Source organism: Patagioenas fasciata, chromosome 14 (assembly GCF_037038585.1).
Source record: "Patagioenas fasciata isolate bPatFas1 chromosome 14, bPatFas1.hap1, whole genome shotgun sequence".
NCBI lineage: Eukaryota > Metazoa > Chordata > Aves > Columbiformes > Columbidae > Patagioenas > Patagioenas fasciata.
Genome location: NC_092533.1, coordinates 7789366 through 7812991, shown reverse-complemented (window position 1 = coordinate 7812991; position 23626 = coordinate 7789366). Strand labels below are relative to the sequence as shown.

General features: G+C 43.2%; 1 protein-coding gene across 3 annotated transcripts in view; it reads right to left on the bottom strand.

Annotated features, from left to right (window-relative positions):
• The window catches only part of ADAMTS2 (ADAM metallopeptidase with thrombospondin type 1 motif 2), a 248252-nt gene that overhangs the window by 53681 nt on the left and 170945 nt on the right, over positions 1–23626 (bottom strand). For all 3 annotated transcript variants that reach the window (XM_065848778.2, XM_071814721.1, XM_065848777.2), the window contains one exon: positions 6366–6568. In XM_065848778.2, the coding sequence (XP_065704850.1) occupies positions 6366–6568 (203 nt within the window). The remainder of the gene's footprint in view (positions 1–6365; positions 6569–23626) is intronic.

Sequence of the window (23626 nt, the reverse complement as noted above, 5' to 3'; positions counted from 1 at the left end):
GGAACCCTTTTTTTCTGAAATCTTAGTTGAGCGTCACAAGGAAAAAGGAATAATGAAAGTGCACAACACACATGAAACTTAAAGGTCAAACCGTGATCTCAGATTTGGAAAACATCTATCATTCTGCTCAAAACCACAGGCAACAGGCAGTTTTAGAAGAGCTTGGCAATGCACATTGCAAAATGGAGATAAGAATCTGGCATTTTGCATGTAAATATGAGTCTGCATCCTGATTTACCTTCCCTGGTGTGAGAGTCAGTAGATGTTACCAAGTCCAAGTTAGCTGCTTCTGCCCAAAATGAAAAACATTCCCCAGAGCAGATGTGTTGGCAAGGCACTAGGTAGCTTCGTGTTACGGGTCTCTATCTCGCCTTCAACTGTACCGTTGGCTTTAGAAAGGTCACAGACTTTGTTTTCTGACTTCATGACTAATTTATTTTTCTTAGTTCCTCCCTCAGGCTCTTGGAACTCCTCATTCCTGCCCACAAACACCGTAAATTACCTTTGCACCAAAAGACTTGGTATTTGTTTTAATTAGTCTCAAGTTCACCTTAATAAAATCAACCATAGTATCATAAAATAATTAAACAGATTCATTTATTATATTACTACCATGGACAGGAGTGTGGCGTCAACACAATAAATATGGTGAACTCTTCAAATCAAAGTCATTTGGCTAAGAAAAGCATCCAAAACCTGAAAGATGATCCTAATTATCCATTCCCCATCACACAAACCACACTGTCACCACTCAGAAGTGCCTGACTGCAACCTTTATGGGTAAAGTTCATGGTGGTATTTGGAGTAAAGGGGAAAAAAACCCTAAAAATAAAAAATCTATCTTTTAATAGTAATTACCCTCTACCTCAAGGATGGTACCAAACCCTATGCAGTGCTCTGTGCTGTGTAGAAGGGGGCAACAAGGCACATTTCAGTTAATAATAATGAGCAATGCTTCACTAATTGACACAGTATCTCCTCCCGAATGCCCAATCACACATACAACTGCCACTGTAGTGTGGCAATCAAGAGAATGAACAAAAATAATCTCCCGAGGCCTTGTCAGAAACTTCTCCCTAGTCACAGCGACTACTTCACAGTGAACGCTCTAAACATGGACTTATATACATATATTTAAATCTTCAAACAAGCTGTAATTAAAATATTGACCACTGAAGTCCCTCAGATGAATAGAGCTGGACCTGTATTTGTTAATTGTGGAACTTCTTAGAGTTAGTTCAGATCTGAATTGTAAATGTTGAAATACATTCATTTGAAATCATGAGTATTTGTGCTTATAAATTATTTCGCTTTCAAAAATCCAGTTGTTCTATATTGCTGAAATATCCTTCCCATCTAAAAAACTGTTTTTTCATTTAAAAAGCATGATTCTGAATACAGGGTGCACCATTATTTCAAAGCATTCAATCATCACTTTCTCTTTAACAGCTTGAGTTAGACATGCTTTCAAATTTTCATCCAGCTACCAGTTAGGAACTGATGGCATTTCTGCCCTTTCCTCTCATTAGGGACTTGCTGCTCTGGACCTGCAAATCTTGATCCCTCATCAGCCAGAGATACAAAAGCAGAAATCTCATCTATAATAGCAGTATCATGTACATCCTATTAAAGAAGGTGGATAACATATTCAAAAGTGCCACAGGGCCACAATTTCAAAGATGTGTGTAGTGCTGAAAGATGCAGGTGAAAGACTCCAGGGACTTTCCAAAGCCCCCAGCTGCGTAACTCCCATTGATTTCAGTTATTCAAATGAAAAATTGTTTAATGTATTTGTTCTGGACCTGATGTTTCACTTAAAGTCTGGGAGAGACATAATCCCATGGGCTAATTTTTAAAACTGATTCTCACTCATTTGAAAGGCAGGTAAATGACTAAACACTCGGATAAATCTAGCCCAGGGTGAGGCATAAATCCTATTCAGGGTCCATCTGCCTTTGAAATCATGGCAGTTAAGCACCTCTCTGCTTCGAGGGGATGGATTTTAGCACTGCAAACATGTTGGCCATATATCTATTACATGGATGTAACAGACTAACCACTAAGTGTTGCAGTATCACATCTTTTACAGTAAAGGAATAGAAAGGAAACTACAGATTTTTTTTTTTCCCCATGGAAATTGTCCTAAAATCAGAACATGTACATCATTTGTAGACAAATTCTTCCAAAAAATACACACAGATGACAATTGCCAGCATTAGAAAATGAGGTAGTTGAGGAATTGAGGAATATTGTGAAGGAAGAAAGAGGAAGGGTAGAAGAAAAAGCTAAAACAGTGGCCTCACTGGGGCAGGGAGGGAAACAAACAACAGAATTTGAAGAGGGATATGAAACTGGAGGACTTAAAGTCTAGACAGATGGAGTCAATACATTCAAAACCATTTGAAAATGAACTCATGTCATGAGACACTGCTATTCAGAATGGCCAGAATACTGTAAGATCATATATTCTGCCTCTGCCCCTTTGGGAAGTCTGTTACCAGGACATATATCCTGGATGTGACCCTAAACACAGGAGTGTGGAGGCTGAAATATTCACCCTCAGCAGCGCTGCAGGCCCAGCCAGGTGAATGCATCAGTGGATCTCAAGTCTGCTGCTCTCCCACAGCAGGCAGCAAATGTCCTGCTTCATCCTCAAAACTATTTTTAAGAGAGTTCTGAAATGATCAGAGAAATTAAGCCTTGGAACTGGCTGCCACCAATACCCACTTCAGCTCAGTAATGTCCATTCAACCTCTTGCTCCTCATCCCAAAGTGTTCTGCAGCAAAATCCTTTTGTTCCCCAAAGAACAAGATAATTCTCCAATGTTGCTTCTAGACCTGTGCTTTTCTAATATTTCCGTAACACCTGTATGAGCAGACAAAATCCCTGGATTTTTTATCCTTCTTCTTGCTGAAATTAAATTACTTTCCACGTTCTTGAGTAAGCTAGAGAGCTGCAAGATACCGCCCAAATATCTCTCCTCTGCTGCAACGCTCCTGCATGCTATAAATACAAAGTTAATTTGTGCAATGTGTGGGCTCATGCTTGGAAATGCAGAGGGCTGTGCAAGCTAATATCCTTCCCAGGAAAAAACACAGCAGGACATACGAAAGAAAATGGTGCAAGCAAGAGGCAGCTGAGGGTCTCTAAAGCGAAAACAATGGCATATTTTCCAAAGATGAACTGAATGTCCTGATGGTGCCGTGCAGAGAAAAGAGAGGATGTCAAGAGAAACCAGAGTTTTTGTATGAGGAAATGACTGGGGGATGAAAAGGGGGTGGCGAGAGGCCGAGCTCAGTGCGGTGGAAGGGCTGGCGCGCAGACAGGCGAAACGTGGCTGCGGCCCAGAGTGTTAAAAATCCTCTGGCGTCTATCACCATTCGTTTGGGAGTGACTTCATTCCCAAACTTTGGGATAAATACTAACGCAGCTATTCAAGATAGCCAGGACACCCGGCCCCTGGTTTTTCTCATTTTATGGCTTTTAGGTGTGTGCTGTAACACATCACTTAAGCAGCACAAACCAGATTTACTAAGTTATTGCACTGGGCTTGAAAAACATATATTGTTTTGATTGGGTTGGCTGTAGGGTTCCACCCAAGATCCTTAGGAAAAGTTAATTAAGGACAACTGCTCACACCATCACACAGAGTAAAATCAAGCAAAGTGGGGAAAAACAGCCACGCTAGGAGTTACTTCTGGGAAAGCGATTACATGCCTCCAGGAGCATAAGGGAGGATTCACCTGGGATTTATTTCATTTTCGGAACCACACAAATTCAGCTATTTGAATGCTCTATGCATTCTTTGATTCTATGTTTACTGCCTTGTTACTGTACGAAGCTAATTGATGACATCCATAAAACCACCAGGGTACACACAATCTGATGGTTATGGTAAGATCTTCCGTCTGATTTAAAAATTCAGCTGGAATTTTTTGTAGCTGTCTCTTCTTTCTCAGCCATGATTGGACCTACGCATTTCCTTAGAAACATACTGTCTATATGTGACTGCTAACAGCTGGACATCCCAAGGCTTTTTATATTTGGCCTACTTTCTAAAACGAACAAACAAACAAAACCCCACCACAGCTACTTAGGGAGGTAGGAGAGAGGACAATGGGAGACTCACTGTGCAAATTTCAGCAAAGGACACCAAAGCAATGGTCTACACAGAAATACCCCTTGCATCCATCTAGCAATGAGGACAAGAGCTGGAGGAGCTGCCAGCTGGAGTTCCACTGCCAATAGGAAGGAGAAGGAGAAGTTCTATGTTGTGATGTCCCTCAACACATACGGGTCCCCAGCATCACCTGCTATCTGCAGGAACAAACCCCTCCATACTGGAGCAATGCTTGGACAGCTGGAAACAGAACTGGTTACCATCACATACATCAAATACAGTCTCTAGCAAACAGCCACGTTTTGAGGAAGGGAAGAACGGGACCACACTGATGAGGGCCAAAGTCTACCCAGAGCCTCCTTGAGAGGCCTTGTGGACTTCAAACAGCTCCTCACATCTTGGACATAAGGCAAAGGACAGTCCCCAAAAGACATGTTTCTACCTCAGATCTCCCAACAGAACAACTACTGCCTTTGCAAGAGTTGCTACAGCCCTCTGGTTACACAGACTGCACTTTCTAATCCACTTGCATAGACAGCATGCTGCAGAGTTGTTATTTCTTAAAATTTGTGTGTTGGGTGGTTTGCTAAAATTAGGAAAAAGTATCTTCCAGAGCTGGAACACTTATGGCTTCTTTACCATTACTGTATATTTTAATTCTTAAAAATAGATTTAAGTGACATGCTAAGTAGAGAGTCCTGTTTAATCTATTTCAGCCTCTTTGCCACATTCCTGGTTTGGCCTGTTTGGCTTGTTAATTTAGAGATATATAAAACCATCTGTTTCACAGTAGACTTTGTTTTAAGCCTCAGAGGAAACAAACCACACAAATAAATGAAATTCACTATATCATTTTTGTCAGAATATATGTATTTACCTCCATCAGAGCAGACACTAAGTACCCTGTAACTCTAATGTTAGTGCAGGTTTTTAACTATTTACAACACTGTTATAAAAAGTCAGTGCAACTGAATTCATGTCACACAAGGGATTTTCTTAAATTGCATTCCACAGTGACATTCTACACATTGTTAAAATAATGTAATAAAGAAAGAAAAAAACAAACTTCATAATTAGAAAAATACATCTTGCAAAAAAATACATCCCAAGCAAATGTACCCAGTAGCCTGGATTTCTGTCCATACATTTGCCTCTATGGTTTGTATTGCCAAGAGGTCACCTGCAGACGTTCATTCTCTTGACATGACTCTAAACTTCAGCAGTCACACTCTATTTGTCAAAATGGAGCAGTTCTACAACTCTTTACTTAACAATATTTCACTCAGAACATACGTTCACTGAATCTAAAGTTTTTACAGAAGAGTGTTTTATTGAGACAAGACTCCTGTTCTGAATGAGAATGAAGAAAGTCAACTCCGAAAGAGTTGCCTATGAATGGGGCTACACTCACTTCCAATTTTTGGCCAGAAGAATAAAATGTATTTTGATTTTGATCTATACTAGAGATGATTTTTCAAAACTTGGTTCTTTTCCCACAAAATAGAGTCCTTGCTAACTGAGCAGGGTACTGCAGGACTGCTGGGGCTGCTGCACTGATCTTTAGAAAGAAAATATGGTTCTTTCAAATATAATATTCTCCAGTGTCTCCTTTCATCACCATTACACTATATAGTCTGTTGCACAGACCATGTTTCTGAAGAGTAAATGTTTAACTAAGGAAACCTAAAGATGTCAGTCATGGAGTAAATACTAAATCAATTTAAGAAAGTTCAGTGATATAGTGTCTAACATTTTGCTGTAGGGTGAACAAGGAGTAGGTAGGTGGCCTGGGACCTAAAGTAGTTGTTGAGGAATCAAAGAATTGAACTGAGTCGTTTTTAAAATGTAGAAGCCAATTGAAGTTTCTAATAGAACCTTATTTCAAGACAGTTCTCCAAACCACGTTTTTCAGCAGGGAGCTCAGGTTAAGGGAATATCACCTAAAACATAATGACTATCGGAACATGAGCCCCTGACCCTGTGCCCTCATCCACCAAAGCCCATAAGCAGAACTGTGAGCATTTTAAAAGGCGCACAGTCAGCCTGTTCCTTGGTCCTTTTTTATCTTTTCTGTCTCCCCTTTTGTTTTTTTTTTTTCTGGATGTGGCCTGGATTTTCCTCCTAGACTTATTTTATCTCCTGCCATGAGGCAAACCTGTTGTGTCTTATTCAGATGGCTAAACCAACCTCCATTCAGTTCCTTTCAGTGCCTTCCCCCAGTGCAGTTAGCGGGGTTGTACTCACAATGTTCATCAGGGTCAGCAGGTACTTCTGAACATGTTCTTTCCCATGGAATTGAACAACTGAGTCATCAACCCCCAGAAGGACTTCAATGTTGTAATCGTCATCCGTCGCGTGCCTTCGAGAGCGCTGCCTCGATCTGCGCACCCGGTCTTCAATAAAGCCCAGCGCGCTGTCGAGACTGTCCAAATTAGTGAGGTTAGCCGCTGAAATCAAACAGACAGACGGGTCATCAACCAAGAGAGGTTCAGACTCAGGTCTCAGCTAAACTGGTATAAATTGGAAGCAGCAGCATTTGCTATGTTCTCTGTTAGTTTCACTCAATGTCAATTAAAAATGACCTAAATGAGAGAGAAATCTGACCCAAGAGATTTTGACATTGCAAAGTAAAAGCAACACTTTCTTCAAAGTCATATTGTGTAATAAATACAAGGCCAAAAGTGCAGTAAGTCATATCAGTGTCTTGACGAGAAGAATGGAGCTGTTTGCAATGAAAGGCTTGTTGCTTAAAAGGGTCTTGTGCTACCCAAGGATACCCTCCACATCAGAACCACAATAAAAGACAGACACCACACTTCAAAATCTGATCTTGGTGCCCACAGAAACCTATTTCAAGTCAAGTGCAGCTGCCAATATAACTTCTTTATATCCAGCCAAGTAGTAACAAACTAATCCCTACTGCTGCAATACATTATTTCCTGGATACACACATGTAATTCAACAATGATGACATGGATCCTCTTTATCGATACAATTTAGGAACACATTTTAGATATGAAATGAATTCATTTATAACTACATTCACAATTTTTTTAACAGCTTTTCACCTTTCATTCCCAATTTGTCATGTCGCTTTGCATTATTGTATATCAAAGACCAATCCATCAGGCACAACAGTAGCCAACTTTACTACTAACGATTTCTAATGGTCTCTGTGATATGAAAAGCATGTTCTCTGACAGGACGGGATACAGTTAATGTGACACTTATGTACTAAAAATTAACATGAAAATATGGAGTCTTGACATTTCACTCTACAGAATAACAATTATTAGCATTAATATCATTATTATCATTTGCACTACAAGAGACCTGAAAACCCCAACTAGAATCTCTTGATTTCAGAGAATGTCAGGAAAAGTCTTGCTCAGAGGTGAAGAAAGGCAGTGAGAGCTCTGTGGATTGATAAAAGGCTCCCAGTTCAGTTCACAAAAACATAATAGAAAGCAAAGGGAGGAAGCTAAAGCCATCTCCTTCAAAGCAGAAATAAGAAACAAGTCTTGGAAATGCTACAAAAGTGGATTCTCCATCTTCATTTATTGAAGTTTTCACATCAAAACTGGCTGCTTGGGAAGGGATGAATGAGTCACCAGATGACTGGGCTCATTACGAGAACATCTGTGCTCTTGCCTTTAGACAGCGGCCTCGGGCTGCCATTTCAGCAGGTCCTGGGCAATGAGCAGCCCGAGCAGAGCTGCCTGCAGCTCCCTGCCATGGTCACAGCAACATTCCAACCTCTGCAGCCCCGGGCTGCTGGGAGGGAGGCACAGCCAGCCCCACCGCAGCGTCCCTGAGTGCCCCATGCTTCGGGCTGTGCCTTGTGTGCTGAGATGCCTGCCTCTGAGCATGCTAGAAGAAACCTCCAGTTGAAGGACAATCCCTGAAAGACTCATTTACCCCAGCAGCATTTTACCATTTCTCCACCAAGCTCCAAGGACATGTTTGTTACAAGACTCACAGCTGCAGGCCACCGCAGAGCTGCCCTTGCTCACCGGACAGACAGAAAGCCACATGCTGTGGCCCTACACTCCCATGGAGCCACAGCATCCTTCTCCTGGGAGGGCAGCATTTATTGCGGCTAATAAGCAGAAACACCACGTTCTCGCTGTCAGCCTTAAGGCTCCCAGCAGCTTCTGCTCCTGGGGTTGCAAGTTTTTTAAATTAATCTGGTCAGAATCCATGATTCAGCATGAAAATTCACTCTTCACGCAGAGCCCAGCTGTCACTCCCAGGTTAACCATGCAGGGAGAACGGGTCTGGCCTTGCAGCGATGGAGAGAGTTCTTTATCAGGGCTCAAAACCTGCCAAGCAGTCAGCTCCAGCACCACTCATGGTTCACTCCACTGGGAAAGCTGCAGTGTTAATTCTTGTTAGCACCTAGAATCAGTTACCTAGCTATCAGCGCAGTCTCAGGGGATTCACTAGGGGATCATGGTGCAATCATATGTTCATGATCTATAAGGCAAATCACAGTTATTGTAAAATTTGACAATAACTCTTAAAAACTCTCTAGAAAAGCGAGACTGGGCTGGCAGGGGCTGCAGGTTGTGTCGTCTCTCTGCTGCTCACTAAATCCTACAGTAATGAGCAGCAACGCCAAAGCTATCGGAGCTCTGTTGCAGACCAGCAGTGCTGGCAGGCGGGGAGAGCCCCAGCCCTGTGCTGCAGCTGCAGACGAGCAGCTCTGCTCTTGATTTGGGTGGATAGTCGGCTGTCAAGGTATCTAGAGCTTTTGTTCTTTCATTTCTTTCCTTTATGTGTCAAAGTCAAACTAACTCTTTGTGCGGTATCTTTATTCCTGCTGTGAGTAAATCAGCCAGAGGCAAAATGCAATCCTACCACCCTGCATTAACCATCCTGCAGTGCAAACTGCCTGTGCTCCCTCTTTGCTCCTCACTTCATCACTGTCACATTACAGCCCTTACAGTCCTGCCAGCTCCTGCGAAAAGTTATCAGGACATTCCCTGGGAGTCATCTCACTGCCAGCAGGTGCCAACCAGCCACTTTAAATTGGTGGGCACCGGTACCTCTGAGGCACTGACCCGCTGTGCTTTCCAGCAGAGACCAAGCCACACCAGCTCCAGCTGGCGTTGGAACCATCACAAACCAGCAGCACAGCTCAAAACTTTTACAACAGTAGCTTCAAGATTTTTGGTTCATGTCCAACTTCCCACCAAGTGTCCTTTCCCAGTGGCTCTCACGGGACAGCCAGGGCTGCCTCCGCACATGGCCTGACCACACACCGCATCCACTCCTCCTCCGGCATCGCTCTGTCTCTTGGGTGATGAACTGCTGGATTTGTTGGCCCACGCTGTGTTATACCCACATTGCATATGCTCCTAAACGGTGGTTACATCCAAATCAAATTAATACCTGTATCTTTTTGCAGAGGAAGTGAAACAAATTTACCTCAATAGTAAATGAGAAATCTGCCATGTTTTGGCATCTCAGCTGTCCTCACTTAACATCAGCAGCTCTGCTGTACCATTGTACCGTTAACAATACACTAGAAAAACTCAAGAGAAAAACTCAAAAAATAAATAAGAGATCAAACTTCTCCTTCACATTTTCCATGTTATCTTCCTTCTGTGACTCCTGCACTTTGCACAACATCGTTCCAAAAGTCGTCTCAAACTGCACTGTGTTTTACTGAATCATCCCAAGACCTCTGCATCAGATGTTCATTTTCAACAACTTTTGCCAAATCAGTGCATCAGCCACTAATTATTGGTGCCAACTTTGTTCTCCATCTCCCAAGAGCAGACACTTGGCATTTGCAGGGACTAACAAGAGCCTGTGGTGAAACCACCTCCTTGGTCCAGTTAGGAAAAAATCACATTTGTGAAAATGAACCACTGAGAAACAAGGTTGTGTATTATTCTTGTGCTGCACATCCAGAATAAATCAGGAGGACAGCAGCACTGTAACAATTCACCCAAAAATCCCACAGAAAAATCTCTTTTGTCTAAATCCACCTAAAAAATCATTGATACTTTAGTGGTTTTCTCCTACCACTGAAGACCTTCTTCCAGTGAAGGAATAAAAAGTGCCCAAGTTGTCAATAGAATTGAAACCTGTGCTTCTGGCTTAAGCATAAGATCAGAAAGCAGGGAGCCTGGCTGGTGCTCCTGCCTCCGACACAGCCGTTCCCCGGGGTGCCGGGAGAGGCAGAAGGCAGCCGAGGGCTGGGCAGCAAAACTGCCAAGGAACAAGCACGTGCACAATCCCGCTCGATGCTGTAGCCTGGAGTTCTTCTGGGTGTCTTTGATTTCTGCTTGCAGTTAACACAGGGGAGTGATCCTAACCACTCCTAAGGCAGCAAAGTCCTAGTTGTCTGCTGACTCAAGAACCAACATCCACAGCTGTGACAGCCCCAATGATGCGTTAATATACATAGAGCACATCAAAACCGAAAGAGGAAAGGTCTTTCTACCATGCAGGTGCAAACTGCTTACAGCATTATATGTCACACAAGATCCCTCTGCACTGCTGTCTTCCCCAGAGCATTGTGCGATATCCCCTATCCTACCTAAACCAATCCACTTTTCAGTCTCATATTTTACTTCTTGTATCTTGGCTCTACCTGAGCTCCCACACCCACTGGGACCAGAGGTGTGAACACCCAGCACCACGGTAGCATCATGCAGCCTGGGTCCCGTCCCCATCTTTAGAACAGGGAAAATTCACATTGACACAAACATCAGGTTTGTCTTTGCAGGTCTTCAGAAGAATTCTGCATCCATGACAGTTTGGGATATCTGACAACACCTTATTTTCTTGGAATTTTTTGCTTTGCTCATTAATCTTTGATATCATGTGCTTTACAGAAGCCTCATTACATGGCATCTTCTGATTCTGCCTTACCCAGCGCGGCAGGCAAAGCACAAACAGATGCTGCGAGTTACTGAAGCATGAACACGCTGCCTGCCACAAAAACCGCCTGTGTTTTCTGTCACTCCCTTCAGGACATCCACCAAAAGTACACTTGCTGGCTTGTGATCCCGTTTTGTTTTTTCACGACCCCTTTCATAAAGGCTCAGGGGAACATGGCTGCACCTACAGTTCTCCAAGAGTCCCTTATGAACCTACTGCACTGAAACAGTTCCAGCTTTAGGGCTCCCCAGTCTCACAGCAGCAATATTGTCCTAAAAAAGCAGTTTCTGATTTTTTTACCTCCTCTTTCTGGTAGGGGGAAGGGACTTCCTGGCCAGCCCAGAGCAGGGACCAGGACAGGCAGTGGGAGACTGAACTGCTGTCATGTTCACAGCCATCATCTGCGGTTTGTCAGCACAGCAGCTCGCTGGAATTTCTGTTCAAACACAAGTGTGCAGCATTCAGACTGCCCAGCCACCACTTCAAATGCAGCTGGTTTGCTTTTGCAGACACTACATCTGTCATGGCCGGAGCAGACAAACACCTGAGCCGACTGCTGAGCGCCTTCTCTGCAGCCTCACCAGGATGAGCTCTGCTGACTCGCTGGTTTGCTGCTGATCTCCATTCCTGGCACATGATCCTGAAGGGACTCCCAGCTTCTCATTCCCTCATGTGGCTTGCTGCAAACCATCAGCTTTTTTGGCTTGGGTTTGGTTCTGTTTGTTTGGGATTTTTTTGTTGTTTGTTTGGGGTTTATTTTATTTCATTTTTGGTGGTGGTTTCGTGTGTGTGTGTGTTGCTGGTTTGGTGGTTTTCCTCTCTCACTTGGTGCTGCAGGGGCAGGAGGAAGGGGCTGTGTGACAGGGGTGCAGGGGGAGGCAGGGAGGACTCACTCTCAGTTTCCCACTGCTCGGGTACATCTGCACCTCTGGAAAAGTACCCACTTGCCTCGACAGCTTGACAAAGAGCTGCTCTTTTGGGAACTGCACTTTAAATCACAAGGTATATTTCTGTAATGCTCCCTGCCACTCGGATGCTGTAGGCTTCTGTTGTGTCTGCCCTCTGTGATCAACTGACTCCTCAATTGGCCCCTAATTAGCCAGTTCATGTATTCTACCAAAATCCTCATTTGTCTTCCATGGTAAATTGAAGCCCAGCCCACGGAGGTCAGAGGCAACAATGAACAGTCAACAACAGCCAACAAATCTTGCTCTTTATCCCTTGGCAATTATTTCTCTCACATTTAAGTTCCTCAGTTTGGGGGTTTGTTATTCATTCCAGTTGCACACAATCACGATTGTATTTTCTCTGTCGCTAATCAATAGCTTCTCTGCTTTTTAATTTTTAAAAACCCCTCAATTCTGCTTGTTTTACAGCCATGCGCACCTTCCTTTTTGCTTTCTGGTTTGTTTTCCAAATGTCCTCTATTTGCCTTTCTTCTCCTCCTTAACCATCCTGCTCAGCTACACTCGTCTTTCATAATTTATAAATCCCTTCCCCGTAGTACAATCTGCATTTGGACCTTTCCACCATAGATCATTCATAAAAAACTGGGTAAATGCAGAAAGGTGAACTGAAACAGAAGAGAGGTTCTGTGAGGTGAAAACAAATTGAAAACGGTCTAAAGAAGAGAGGGAAATCACACAGAGAGCACTGGGCACACAATACAGAGTCATCCCTGTTTAAAAAGCAACCCCAGGAGGACATTGTCACAACACAATTGTAACTTGGAACTCAGTTCTCACAGGATTCTTGTGATTTCTTGAATCGCAGGTTAACACAGCAGCTGCTACTTGGTGAATCTTCAACCAAGAGCAATTATTGCAGCAGAACTCTTTCTGGGTGTGTGTTCCATGTCCAAACTCCTCCTCTTCCACTTTTTTATATAAACCAAAAGCAAGATCACACTAGTATCCTAAAGACCAGGCATGCGCCAGGCATCCTCACTGAGGTTACATATCCTTGTCCTGCCCTTATCTGTGAAGAAGCAGTAATTTAAAATGAAACTTTAGGGATGCATGCTTTGCTAACCATATCATCGCATTATGAGCTCCTTGCCTCTTAATTTAATGCTGTTTCTAGCCAAATCAAATTTTAACACCTTTCATCTGTCCAGGGAAGTTTGCCACGGTGACAGGGTGAGCTGGGCTGGGCTCTCAAAGATAGGTCTCCAACTGCAGTGGCAAGAGGGCCAGCAGATATGGCAGCTGAATTCTTGCTGGAATGCTCTGGTCATGGCATTTGAAATTGGGAGTTCAAAGCAGTTAACTGTATTTCAAATAGTGTACATTTGGGCCTTTATAGAGAAATTCTTGCCAACTTCCTAGGGCAGGACAATTGTCCCATATTTGCAGAACAAATGCACATTCCTGCAAACACAAGCCACAATCACCATTCCCCGTCTTTCTTGTCACCCATGCAACAGCACAGTGACTTTAAATCTCAGAAACTGCTCGAGTGCCTGCCTGAATCAGAGTTATGAAGAATAATGAAGTTGAAAATTACCAAAGTAGCAAAATTGAGGAGAACTTTCAAAATGGAAAGAAAAACATTGTCTTTTCCGAAGGATAAAGCAATTAGCGCAGTGACAATGGGCAGGTGGACGCGGTGGCACAGGGCCAGGAGAGAGGCACTAAGAATAACCACTGCTAGATGTTGCCAAGGAGATATTTTCTGGCACATCACAACAAAGAGAAAGGGTATTACAATACTAAAAAGAAAAGTTGAAAACTAAATTGATCTAATCAGGGCCACAGTCACACAATGAATAACATAAAGACGAGACATAATTGCACTGTTAAAAGATTAACTGAGAGTAAGGTAATAGAACACCCTGGGCTAAAACTTCCTTTCTTTTCAAAATGATGAAACATATTGTGTTACAATTTTAACTTTTATACTACAACATAATAGTCAAAAAGGTGAAATGAAAGGAATGACAAACCAGCCAGGTAAACCAGTCTGTGTGACCTGCTTGAAATTGAGCTTTTTGAGAACTGAACATCAAGTTTTTCCAACAGGAAAACTTAAACTTTGGAAAGTTTTTGCCCATCAACCTTACCAGTGCAAACACAGGTTTCACAATTTAGCACCAAATAATGAATGAGCAAGATGTTTTTAACTCAGTGCTTAAAAACAAGCTCAAAAAGAGACAAAAAAAAAAGTGCTACAATTAATTTACGGGCCAACTTCTAAGTTTCACTGACTTAATTGACTGCATCTGGGAAATGCTTATCTTGCAAACATTTGGCAAGTCATTGTAAACTGGCCCGAACCGCAGAGCCTCTGACTTGCAAAACATGTTGCCTGATTTACCACATCCCAGCAGCTTCCAGCACCCAGCGCCACCCCAGGAGCCCGTGCAAAGCGCGCTCGGCTTTACAGGACTCGTGCAGAGCTGCGAAGGGAGCTCAGCGCTCCCCAGCTCATTTGCAGCTAATGCATAATTAATTAAACTGCAGAGTTCGGCCCCGTCTCCATACAGGCGCTCGGCGCAGAGCCACAAGTCCACAAAGCTGTAGGAGCCCCGGAGGTGCCACCTGAGGTCCCAAATGCAGATACCTGCTCCCTTCATTTTGAGCAGAGGATCAGGATCTGACCCACGCTTACTGTTCCCCACCGGGCTATAACGAAGTGTTTATGGGCTATCCGAGTCCGAGTCTGCCACCAAGATACTCGAACATCCAATCCATATTCCAAGCATGATTAAATTACAGCAAATTAGCACATTAAGTGAGCTGCCGAGCTGACCCCCTGGCTTTCCAGGTGACACATCTAACAATCTCACTTGCATTTTTAACAGAACGAAATGCCAAACCATAGTACAGGGCGTGAATAATAACAGGTTACGGGGGATGGCAGCTGCCCTTCCATAAGCCAACTATGCTGCAAAAAGGGGAAATTAAGTTTAATTACAGTTGAACAAACATTAGAAAACACACAAGTTGTTTGTTTTGGTTTTGCTGTTGTTCTGTTTTTGTTTTTCAAAAAGAGTCAAATTCCTCACCAGGGCGGGGAGGGTGGGGAGAAGAAGAAAAGACAGAGGAATACATACAATAATCACACACTATTGGAAATACTATTGAAAACTAATGGCTGAACCAAATATGCACGTCTCCAATGCTTTTTAGCCCTAACTGCAGAACAACAAATCTTGCCTTTTGGTAACACTTAGAGCGGAATTATTCCATCCTTTTAAAAGTGGAGCTGTTTTCTTAAGTATAGAGACTCACAAAGTTGTAAACGATCCAATTAAATGTTTTCAATGTCAAGTATAACAAACATAGTAAAAATCTCATCAGTGTAAATAATGTATGACATAAATGACAATGCAAACAGTTCCTGTCCTTCTATATAATCGTAATGATCTTTTAATTACACAAAGTAAACGGTCTGCTTGCTTCACCTTGTAAAGCAAAGCACAGAAGAAAGTTTTCCAAGCTGTAAGGTGAGGATTATGTGAAACTTGAACTACCTTGAAGTTCAACCAACTTCTTGTACATCTCAGAATATTATGCCAGCAATCAGCAGTCAGTCAGGGAAAGAAAAAGAAAGGTTAATTTGAGTTTCACAAGAAGAAAAACATCATCTGAGCAATGGGAGCGCGATCTACGACACCTTGGCTACTTACACTTGCAGGATTCGAAGCAGGGAAAGAAGGACTTATAATTTTACCGATGTTTTGAAAATATCCTTGTTGCTAAATCTGCCTGGACTTTCTGCAATAACAAAACCAGCTGCAATTGATTAGAGACTGTAAGAAAGACAAAGCTAAGTTGGAGGACACAGGAATTTCTTAAACTTCAAAATGACATGAAAAAACCCTGAAAGAGAGAGGCAGTCTCTGCTCCAGTGAAAGCGCATGAGGTTTATTCCCAAGGCATTTCAAAATCAAGGGCAAAGGCTTCTTTTGTCATTTGTACAAGAGCTCTGAATCTGTCAGGGCCTACAAACGGCAAACTGCTAAACACTGCCCTCCCTGTTGTGTGGGTGGGTGGGAGACAGGATCCCAGAGACAACGGCCTACAAGAGATGCTTCCAAACGCAGCGTTTTTCCCAAGCATATACCAGGGATGGAGAGAGTGGGGAGGAAGCTGGATGGACACACAGATACCAGAACCCTCTGGGGAGGAGGCAAATCAAAAGGCAGAAGTCGGAGCAACACAAATGCAAAAGAGGAAAATGAAAAGAAATCGTGGTCGGTGTTTCTGCTGCATTCCCCATCACCGCTAAGAACACAAAGCCAGGACTGGCTCCCACCTCCCGCTGCCCAGCCCGGGAGCTGCAGTCTGGGAACAGCCCCAGGGCACCCGAGCCTGGGTGTGCGGGCACCCAGCTCCCGCGGGCTGGGATTCAACCTTTCTTTTTCAAGTTATATTTAGCACTAATATCTGTGGGCTTTAGAGGGATTAGAGGCAGGACATCATGCAGTTGTTTGGTTTTCCAGCAAGTCCGAGATATTTTTAATTCTTTTTGTGGCTAATGTACTTGAATAATTTTTTTTTTTTTTTTTTAAGTGAAGAAACAAATCATTTCAGTTCATCTGAAATCATGTTTTACTCACTGGATATGAAATCAAGCACTTCAAGTCCCAGTTCAGAGACTCGTTGGAAAATGCAAAATATCTCAAGGGAAAGAAGGGAAATGTTTTGGTTGGCTTTTTTTTTTCAAACCCACTGGCATGAACTCAGTCAATATCTTCAGGGTTTTTCTTCATCTGGATGAAGGTCACTGGAAATTCAGTGTCTTTTATAACCAATAAAAAAATTCACCCAACTCAACTACAAGTACCAGGGCTAGAAAGAGTTTCCATTTGCCTCTTTCCACCACTTATTCCCCTTCCTCCAAAGGAACAATCATCATTTCAGGACTTCTGTATTTTCGTCGGGTTATTCACATACTATTGATATGCAAGTTGTGCTCAGTGCTGTCTGACTTGTCCTTCAGATTGGCTTCCAGCCTAATCAAACTGAGGTCGTTTCTCCATTAAATGAGATGTAGCTGGCAGGATGTGATGCTCTTTGGCAAGCGACAGAGAACTCTCCTATAGGGATAAATCAGACCCACCACACCTCAAAAGCCGCGCAAGAACTACGTAGCAAGGGATTTATCTCCTGCATTAAAGACAGTATCATCTTTATCAGTGTAGATAAGGCATACAGTGGTCACCAATTGCATTTATGTTCACTTTGCAGAGTGTTATAATATTGCTTTAGTATTAATGACGACTGCTCTTACTACAGAGAATGAAATCGGACTTTGAAAAGTGAATGTACAAGGTCTAGTAAGAAGGGCTGGGAAGCCTTTTACATATATATGTACAAATACATACACATATACATATATATGTACACATACACAGCTGTATACACATTCACATATTAAAAAATGAATGGGTGTCTATATACACACACACAATAATTGCTAAAATGAAAAAACTCTCATTTTAACAAGATATAATTGTGGTTGGAGGATTGGCGGACAATTCACTTTGCTAACATATCTATTAGAAATGTTTTTAAAAGGAGTCAAATATATTGGAAAGCTATCAGAAACAACAGCAAATTGAGATATTCCATTAAAAAAAAATTCAATTAAATTCTCACTAAATGGTGCTAACCCGAGTTGATGCTAAAAAGGCCAGACAAGTCAATGGTTCTTAGAGAAACAGGAGAAGCTATTAAGGGTAAAACCAGACAGTTGCTGCAAAGCTTCAAGGAGAAGCTTCAAGTAGTTTCTGCCTCCTGAACGGGAACAGTGTGTAAAAACTGTTTAGCCTCTAACCCGTCACTTTTGGAGAGTAAATGGGAAATGTCAAAGCTGACACCAAAATAACCTTTCAGCTTGCCTTAGAAAGCAGTTGCTAGAGTAATCAAGAAGTTAACTGAGAGCTCTGTTGAGTAAAGGGTACCAGTGATTAACACCTTCTGTCCAAAACTGGTGAAAACTAAGTCACTCGAGATCTCAGTTTCTGCAATGGGTTATGGGTTTTATCCAAATACTGGACTGTGATTAGTTGAATTCTATCATCTGTTTCTACCTAGTTAAAAATGTGCTACCTAGCTGCTCGTAGTTTACTTGATTCTAAAAAGAGCCTGTGATCAGTCAAACAATGAACACTGGGAGAGGTGGAACAAACACAAAATCTTCCACAAATCATTCTGTAACACCACAGTTTAAATTTCATTCTAGTGTACATCCGTCTTCTTTATTATTCAAAGAAACCTAAATATTTAGATAAAAATACTGGTCAAACAAAACCTGAAAATATTAATTATTAATGCACACTGTGTTAACAGAAGTAGTAACACGGTCCCATTATTTGAAGTCAGAACAGATTGTATCCTTTTTCACTTCTCACTGAGCAAGAAGTTGTTCAAGAGAGAAATGCTTTGTACTTTCCCATTACCCCACAGAGAAGCCTACACAACAAAACAGCAAAGCTAAACACTACAGTTCTACTGAACCATGAAGAAAGAGACATGAAAGTACCAATAACGAGTCTGCTTGGCTTTGGCGCCCTGGAAGGTCCCGCAAGTCCCAAACAGTCATTTTGGACTTGTAGGACTCTCTGCACGATCTTCTGCAGTGTGGGAAGTGGATATGTATTTATTGAACTGACACTAATCAATACCCACCACTTTCTCACTGGCTTCTGCTTTATTAGAAAAATGATATGAAGAGCTGCTACTGTTCCATTGAGCTTCAAAAGGAAGCAGAGGGTTGGTGGCACCTGGTGCTCTCATTGCCCAGTCCTCCAGCTTTTCTTCATCTGAACTCCAGGCTGCCATCAGTGCAAAGTTTTCCATGTGACCTTTCCTTACGATCAAAGAATTTCCATTTATTACTTTTTCACTCCTTCGAACCTATTTCTAGCCAATCTTCCCTAAAATTTCTTATGCATTCAGAAAGGTTTCTTACATTCTGGTTTCAGTCCAAGGTGCCTCAGTCTGGATCACTGCAGTGCAGCCGGGCAACTCGGGTGTTTTGCTGAATAACTGCTGCATCAAAACCAAGTTTTGATTGTTTTGAAATGATTTTCAAACTGAAGCTCAGGCTTTTTGAGGGGTAAAAAAAAATAATGGAGGAAGGACACGCGTTTCATTTCAGTGAACATACACTCTACAATGTGAAAGTGCCCGACCAACTCGGGCTACAGCAAAGAGGAGGAGAACATGCAACCAGGAAAGCAGCTGGGGGTGTTCATGTGCAGACAACAGGAGCCAGCTCTAGCTTGTACAGCTGCACATACTGCAAAGTTAGTCCCTGCCTTAGTTCTCTGAAGTATAGTCTGCATTAAAGGGTTAGTTCAAGGAAACAGCAGAAGGGCAGGGTGAAAAGAAGGGCTGCACCTTTCCAAAGGGTTGGTGTCTGTGGGAGTTCAACACAACCAGGCAACACAAGGGAGAGCCCCTGCCAGCCTGACAGCTTGTTTTTTGCAGAGACCCTCTGGCTTTAAGCAATTACCTACTCCTTGATCCAAAAGGCCATTGGAATGGGAGATTGTTATTCAAGTCTTTGGCAATGTTTCTCAGCATTGCTAAAAACTGGGGAATACTGACTCTGAGCAGCCTGTTGCACTGTAGGTGAAAAAAAGACCCTGTACAGGGGAAAACAGAAACAAAAAAGCAAAACAAACAAACAAATAAAAAGAAAGAAAAATAAAACCACCACCACAGAAAACCATACCACGCAATGCGAAAAGAAGGGAAGCAAAGTAGCCAGCAAAGGGAAAAACCTTTTAAAGGTGAAGCCACAAAGCAGGAGTGTCAAACTGTGGTATGAAATTAGTGCAGCAACCATTACACATCCCATGAGTTTCAGTTACGTCTTTTGACTGAGCCATAGCTGTGGGCTCTGCGTGGCGGCTTTTGTTTGGGGGGCTAAATACTTTCAGACAATTCCACTGAAATTATGTCTAAAAAACTCATCTGGAAAGCCAAGTAATACTCTGGGAGACAAAAGAGAACATCAGTATTTGAATCACCTAACGAAAGAGGTAAGTCAGTAGAGGACAAAATGTCTGAAGCATTAACCTGCCAGGATTATTTCTTAATGTCACAAATTTGAGGTCCATTTGAAGTCTCACAACAGAGAAACTAAGGCAACCGATTGAACTTCCTTGTGAAAAGATTAAACAGAAAAATCCTATAGAGTACAGCATGTGGTCTTGCAGATATGTCCTGAATTCACCCAGGGAGACTGATGCCTGTGGCACAAACCCTCTCTTGCCATTAGTCAAGGCAAAGAGATGGTAAAAAATGTACTTTCTCATCCAGCTGCAAATGCAGCTCACTCTCTTCGTTTCCCAGTCTTCCAGGCCTGGATCTGGCCCAATCCAGATATTCCCTGCAACTATCAATCTCATCAAGGTCAGAAACACACCCAGTGGCCTGTGAGGAATATCCTGCCCCACTGGTATCAGCAGCTGAACTTCAACAGAGCCGCGTTCCCACCTTCTGCTCGTGACTCAGAATAACCTCCAGAAAACCAACACCCTTCCCCAAAGACAAGTCATGGCAAAACCCCAGCAGGTTCTGCACATAACCACCTGGGCAAGGAAAGGGCTCACATCAAAAGGCATGCGTGAGGGGGTAGAAGGATTGTTTGGGGAGAAGAGTTGCTCTTTTTGGCAGATACATGTAGAATACGACAACGGAGCCAGTGGGCTTTGGGAAGAGACATTTCGATGTGCTTTCAAGTGCTGGACCACTGATGGAAACACAGGTGAAGAGCTGCAAGAAAAGAGGCAAAAAAGAGAGGCTGTTGGCACAAAAATGTGGGGGTCTGAAAACACATATTTGGGAGGAACAGGGGACTGAACAGAGAGAAAGAACCAAGTAACGAAGAAGTGATGGCCAGGTCCCGGAGCAGGGGCTGCTGACCACTGGTGGCTTCATGCTCTACTGCACAAGCAGCTTGTCTTTCACAGGCTCTGGGTAATGCAGGGTAGAGCTGATTGAACATCTGCTAGGGATGCAAAATCTCCTCTAGGAAACCTAAGCCTGACAGCATTCAAGAAGCTATCGGACAAGGACCTCAGACACATGGTGTAAATTTTGGGGTTGTCATATGCAGGGACATGAGTCAGACTCAATGATCCTTGTAGGTCTCTTCCAGCTCAGGACATTCTATGATTCTAAGCATCCTCCCAGCTCTTCCCCTTTTTACCTTGGGAGGAAAGGGAAAGAGGCCAGGAAGAGCCTGAATAAGCTTGCACCAGGGCAGCCAAGGCAGAGCTGCAGCCATGCCCGCCCGGGGGTCTGCGCCGCTGCTTCTCTGCACCAGGACACGTGGTTAAAGCTCCTGCCAGATCTGCTCAGACTGTGAATTCTGCAGAGCAGGGAGTGAACCCCACTCGTGGTATCACGAGGCATTTCCAGTCCAGCCTGGGTGTATAACCATCACGTAAGCAGCTCAGAGCAACAAGCCCTTTGTTTCCCTGGAGCCAATTGCTTCAGTAAATCTCTGCCTCCTAACGTGAAGTTAGCACGGCTCCGTAATTATGGATGTAGCATAAGGAGCAGACAAGCTGAATTAGGCTTCCGATTGCATGTCTAATTTATGTACAACTGCAGCAATTACAGATGCAAATTAAATAACTGTGCACAAAATGGGTTTTATTAGCCATAACTAAAACCCAATAAAACTCAGTAGCTCATGCACATTGCTGCACTGAATGTGCCTCTTTAGAATGTCAATTAGAAATGTGAGAAACGACCAGGATTTTCTACATCCTAATCTGAACCAAAATAATAAATAAATAAAAGCCATCAGACCATGTCTTTCTTCTACAACAAAACAAACAGGAACTCTAATTGGCAATTTCAGAGCAACACATTGTTTTACAGACAACGGTTCCATGCAGCTTTTAAACATATTATTTATACTCAGTCTTTCGTGCTTGTCATGGCTGAGAAAAGTTTCATCTAATAAAACCATATGCCAAATGCAATTCGGCTGCAGAAGAGGCCCACTCTGACTGCCTGGCAGGTTGGGATTTAAAAGTTTAAACTCAAAGCTGAGGAACACCACGCTTAACTTCGAAGCCTTTCTCAGATTTGGGAACCTGGGGGCTTCTTAGCATCATGTCAACTGGGCCCAGGGCTGTGAAAAGCCTCTCTGGATGTTTTAGTGCTGAAACGACTCAAATCTTCTGTCACTCAGACTTAGCATGAGTGCTGCCATGTCTAAGGAGCCAGCACTAACCTGTCAATTTGTTTAAGAGCAATAAAATAAATTGTTCCCATTAAATCAAGGTTAATCCTCCTGCATAGTTCTTATACAATTCCCTGCTATGTGTGATTAAACCTACTCCATATATATGTAGCACAGCCACCTGGATAAAACGTTGATATATACCACAGTGTGTCTACACTGTCCGTTTGCCTCATTCCTTGTTTTGTGAGGGAGAAGGGATTTTCCCGGTTGGCTGCATTACACACGTGTTAATCACTCTGGCTCTGACCGGGAGTGACCGCTGGCTCTGAGCATGGGAACCCGCTGTGTTCCTGTATAGCCACCTATACACAGCTGGTCAGAGCACACCGCGGCATAGATACAAGCCAGGATTTCCAGACACAGTATAGATAATTCCTGCTACACATCACTTAGCCTTCCTTCCCAACCCAGCTGCAGGTAGAGGCTCAGGAAGGCCTTTGTTCTTCCCCGGCCACCTGCGTATGTCCCAGGAGGGGTAGGATGGCCCAGGTCCCTTCTCCTGGGTGCTTGGGTAGCTACTGAGCAGGACCAGGCCCTGGACACCAAGATGAGACAGAGACACCCAGCCTCTGGCACGGGGTGGGCAACAGACACCAGAAAGGGAACAGGCAGCATGCTATGGTTAGTGGGTTCCCTTGTCTCCAGGGTCCCTCCAACACGGCTTCCACCGGTACCTTCTCCTCTCACTGATGTCCACGGACACTCTCCACTTCCTCAGCTGTCCCACTGCATGCTGCATTACTTCAAATACAGCATCTTCCCCAACACAGGCAGTGACACAGGTGGGACTTAGCACATCAGATTAGCAGCATCATTGCTATCCCAACACCGCTTCCCAATGGACCTGGTCCTGCGTGTGGTGCCCTCCCTGCCACAGCCCTGAGCTTCCCCAGCCAGGCCACCGCATGGACACTCATTCTGGATGCAGAAAGCTCCCTCAAAATTCAAATACACCACATCCACCGACTTCCTCTTATCTCTTGTGGCAGTTGTATCCTCAAACAACTCCAGCAAATTACTTAAGCATGACCTCCCTTGGCTGAATGTCTGCCAGGTAGTCTTCATTAAACTGTGCATTCCCATATACACTCTCCCCAACACCCTGAGGAGAGATTTCCAAGATTTCCTCATTTTGTGTATTCCCTTGGATCATTGATCATTAAATACCAATAATGATAAGCAAAATGAAAGAGACAAGAATAGTTTTGTGCCTGCAGAAAGACAGCACACAAAAAATAAATAACTAGCAATCAGTTATTAGACTGGGCACCGTGCTCACCCCAAAGACAGATCCTGAGATGCTGAGCACTTCAACATAGCTACTGAAGTAAAAGACTTGGTCAAACTTTGCCTCCATAAAATAGGTGAAAAAATCAGGGAATACTATTTTA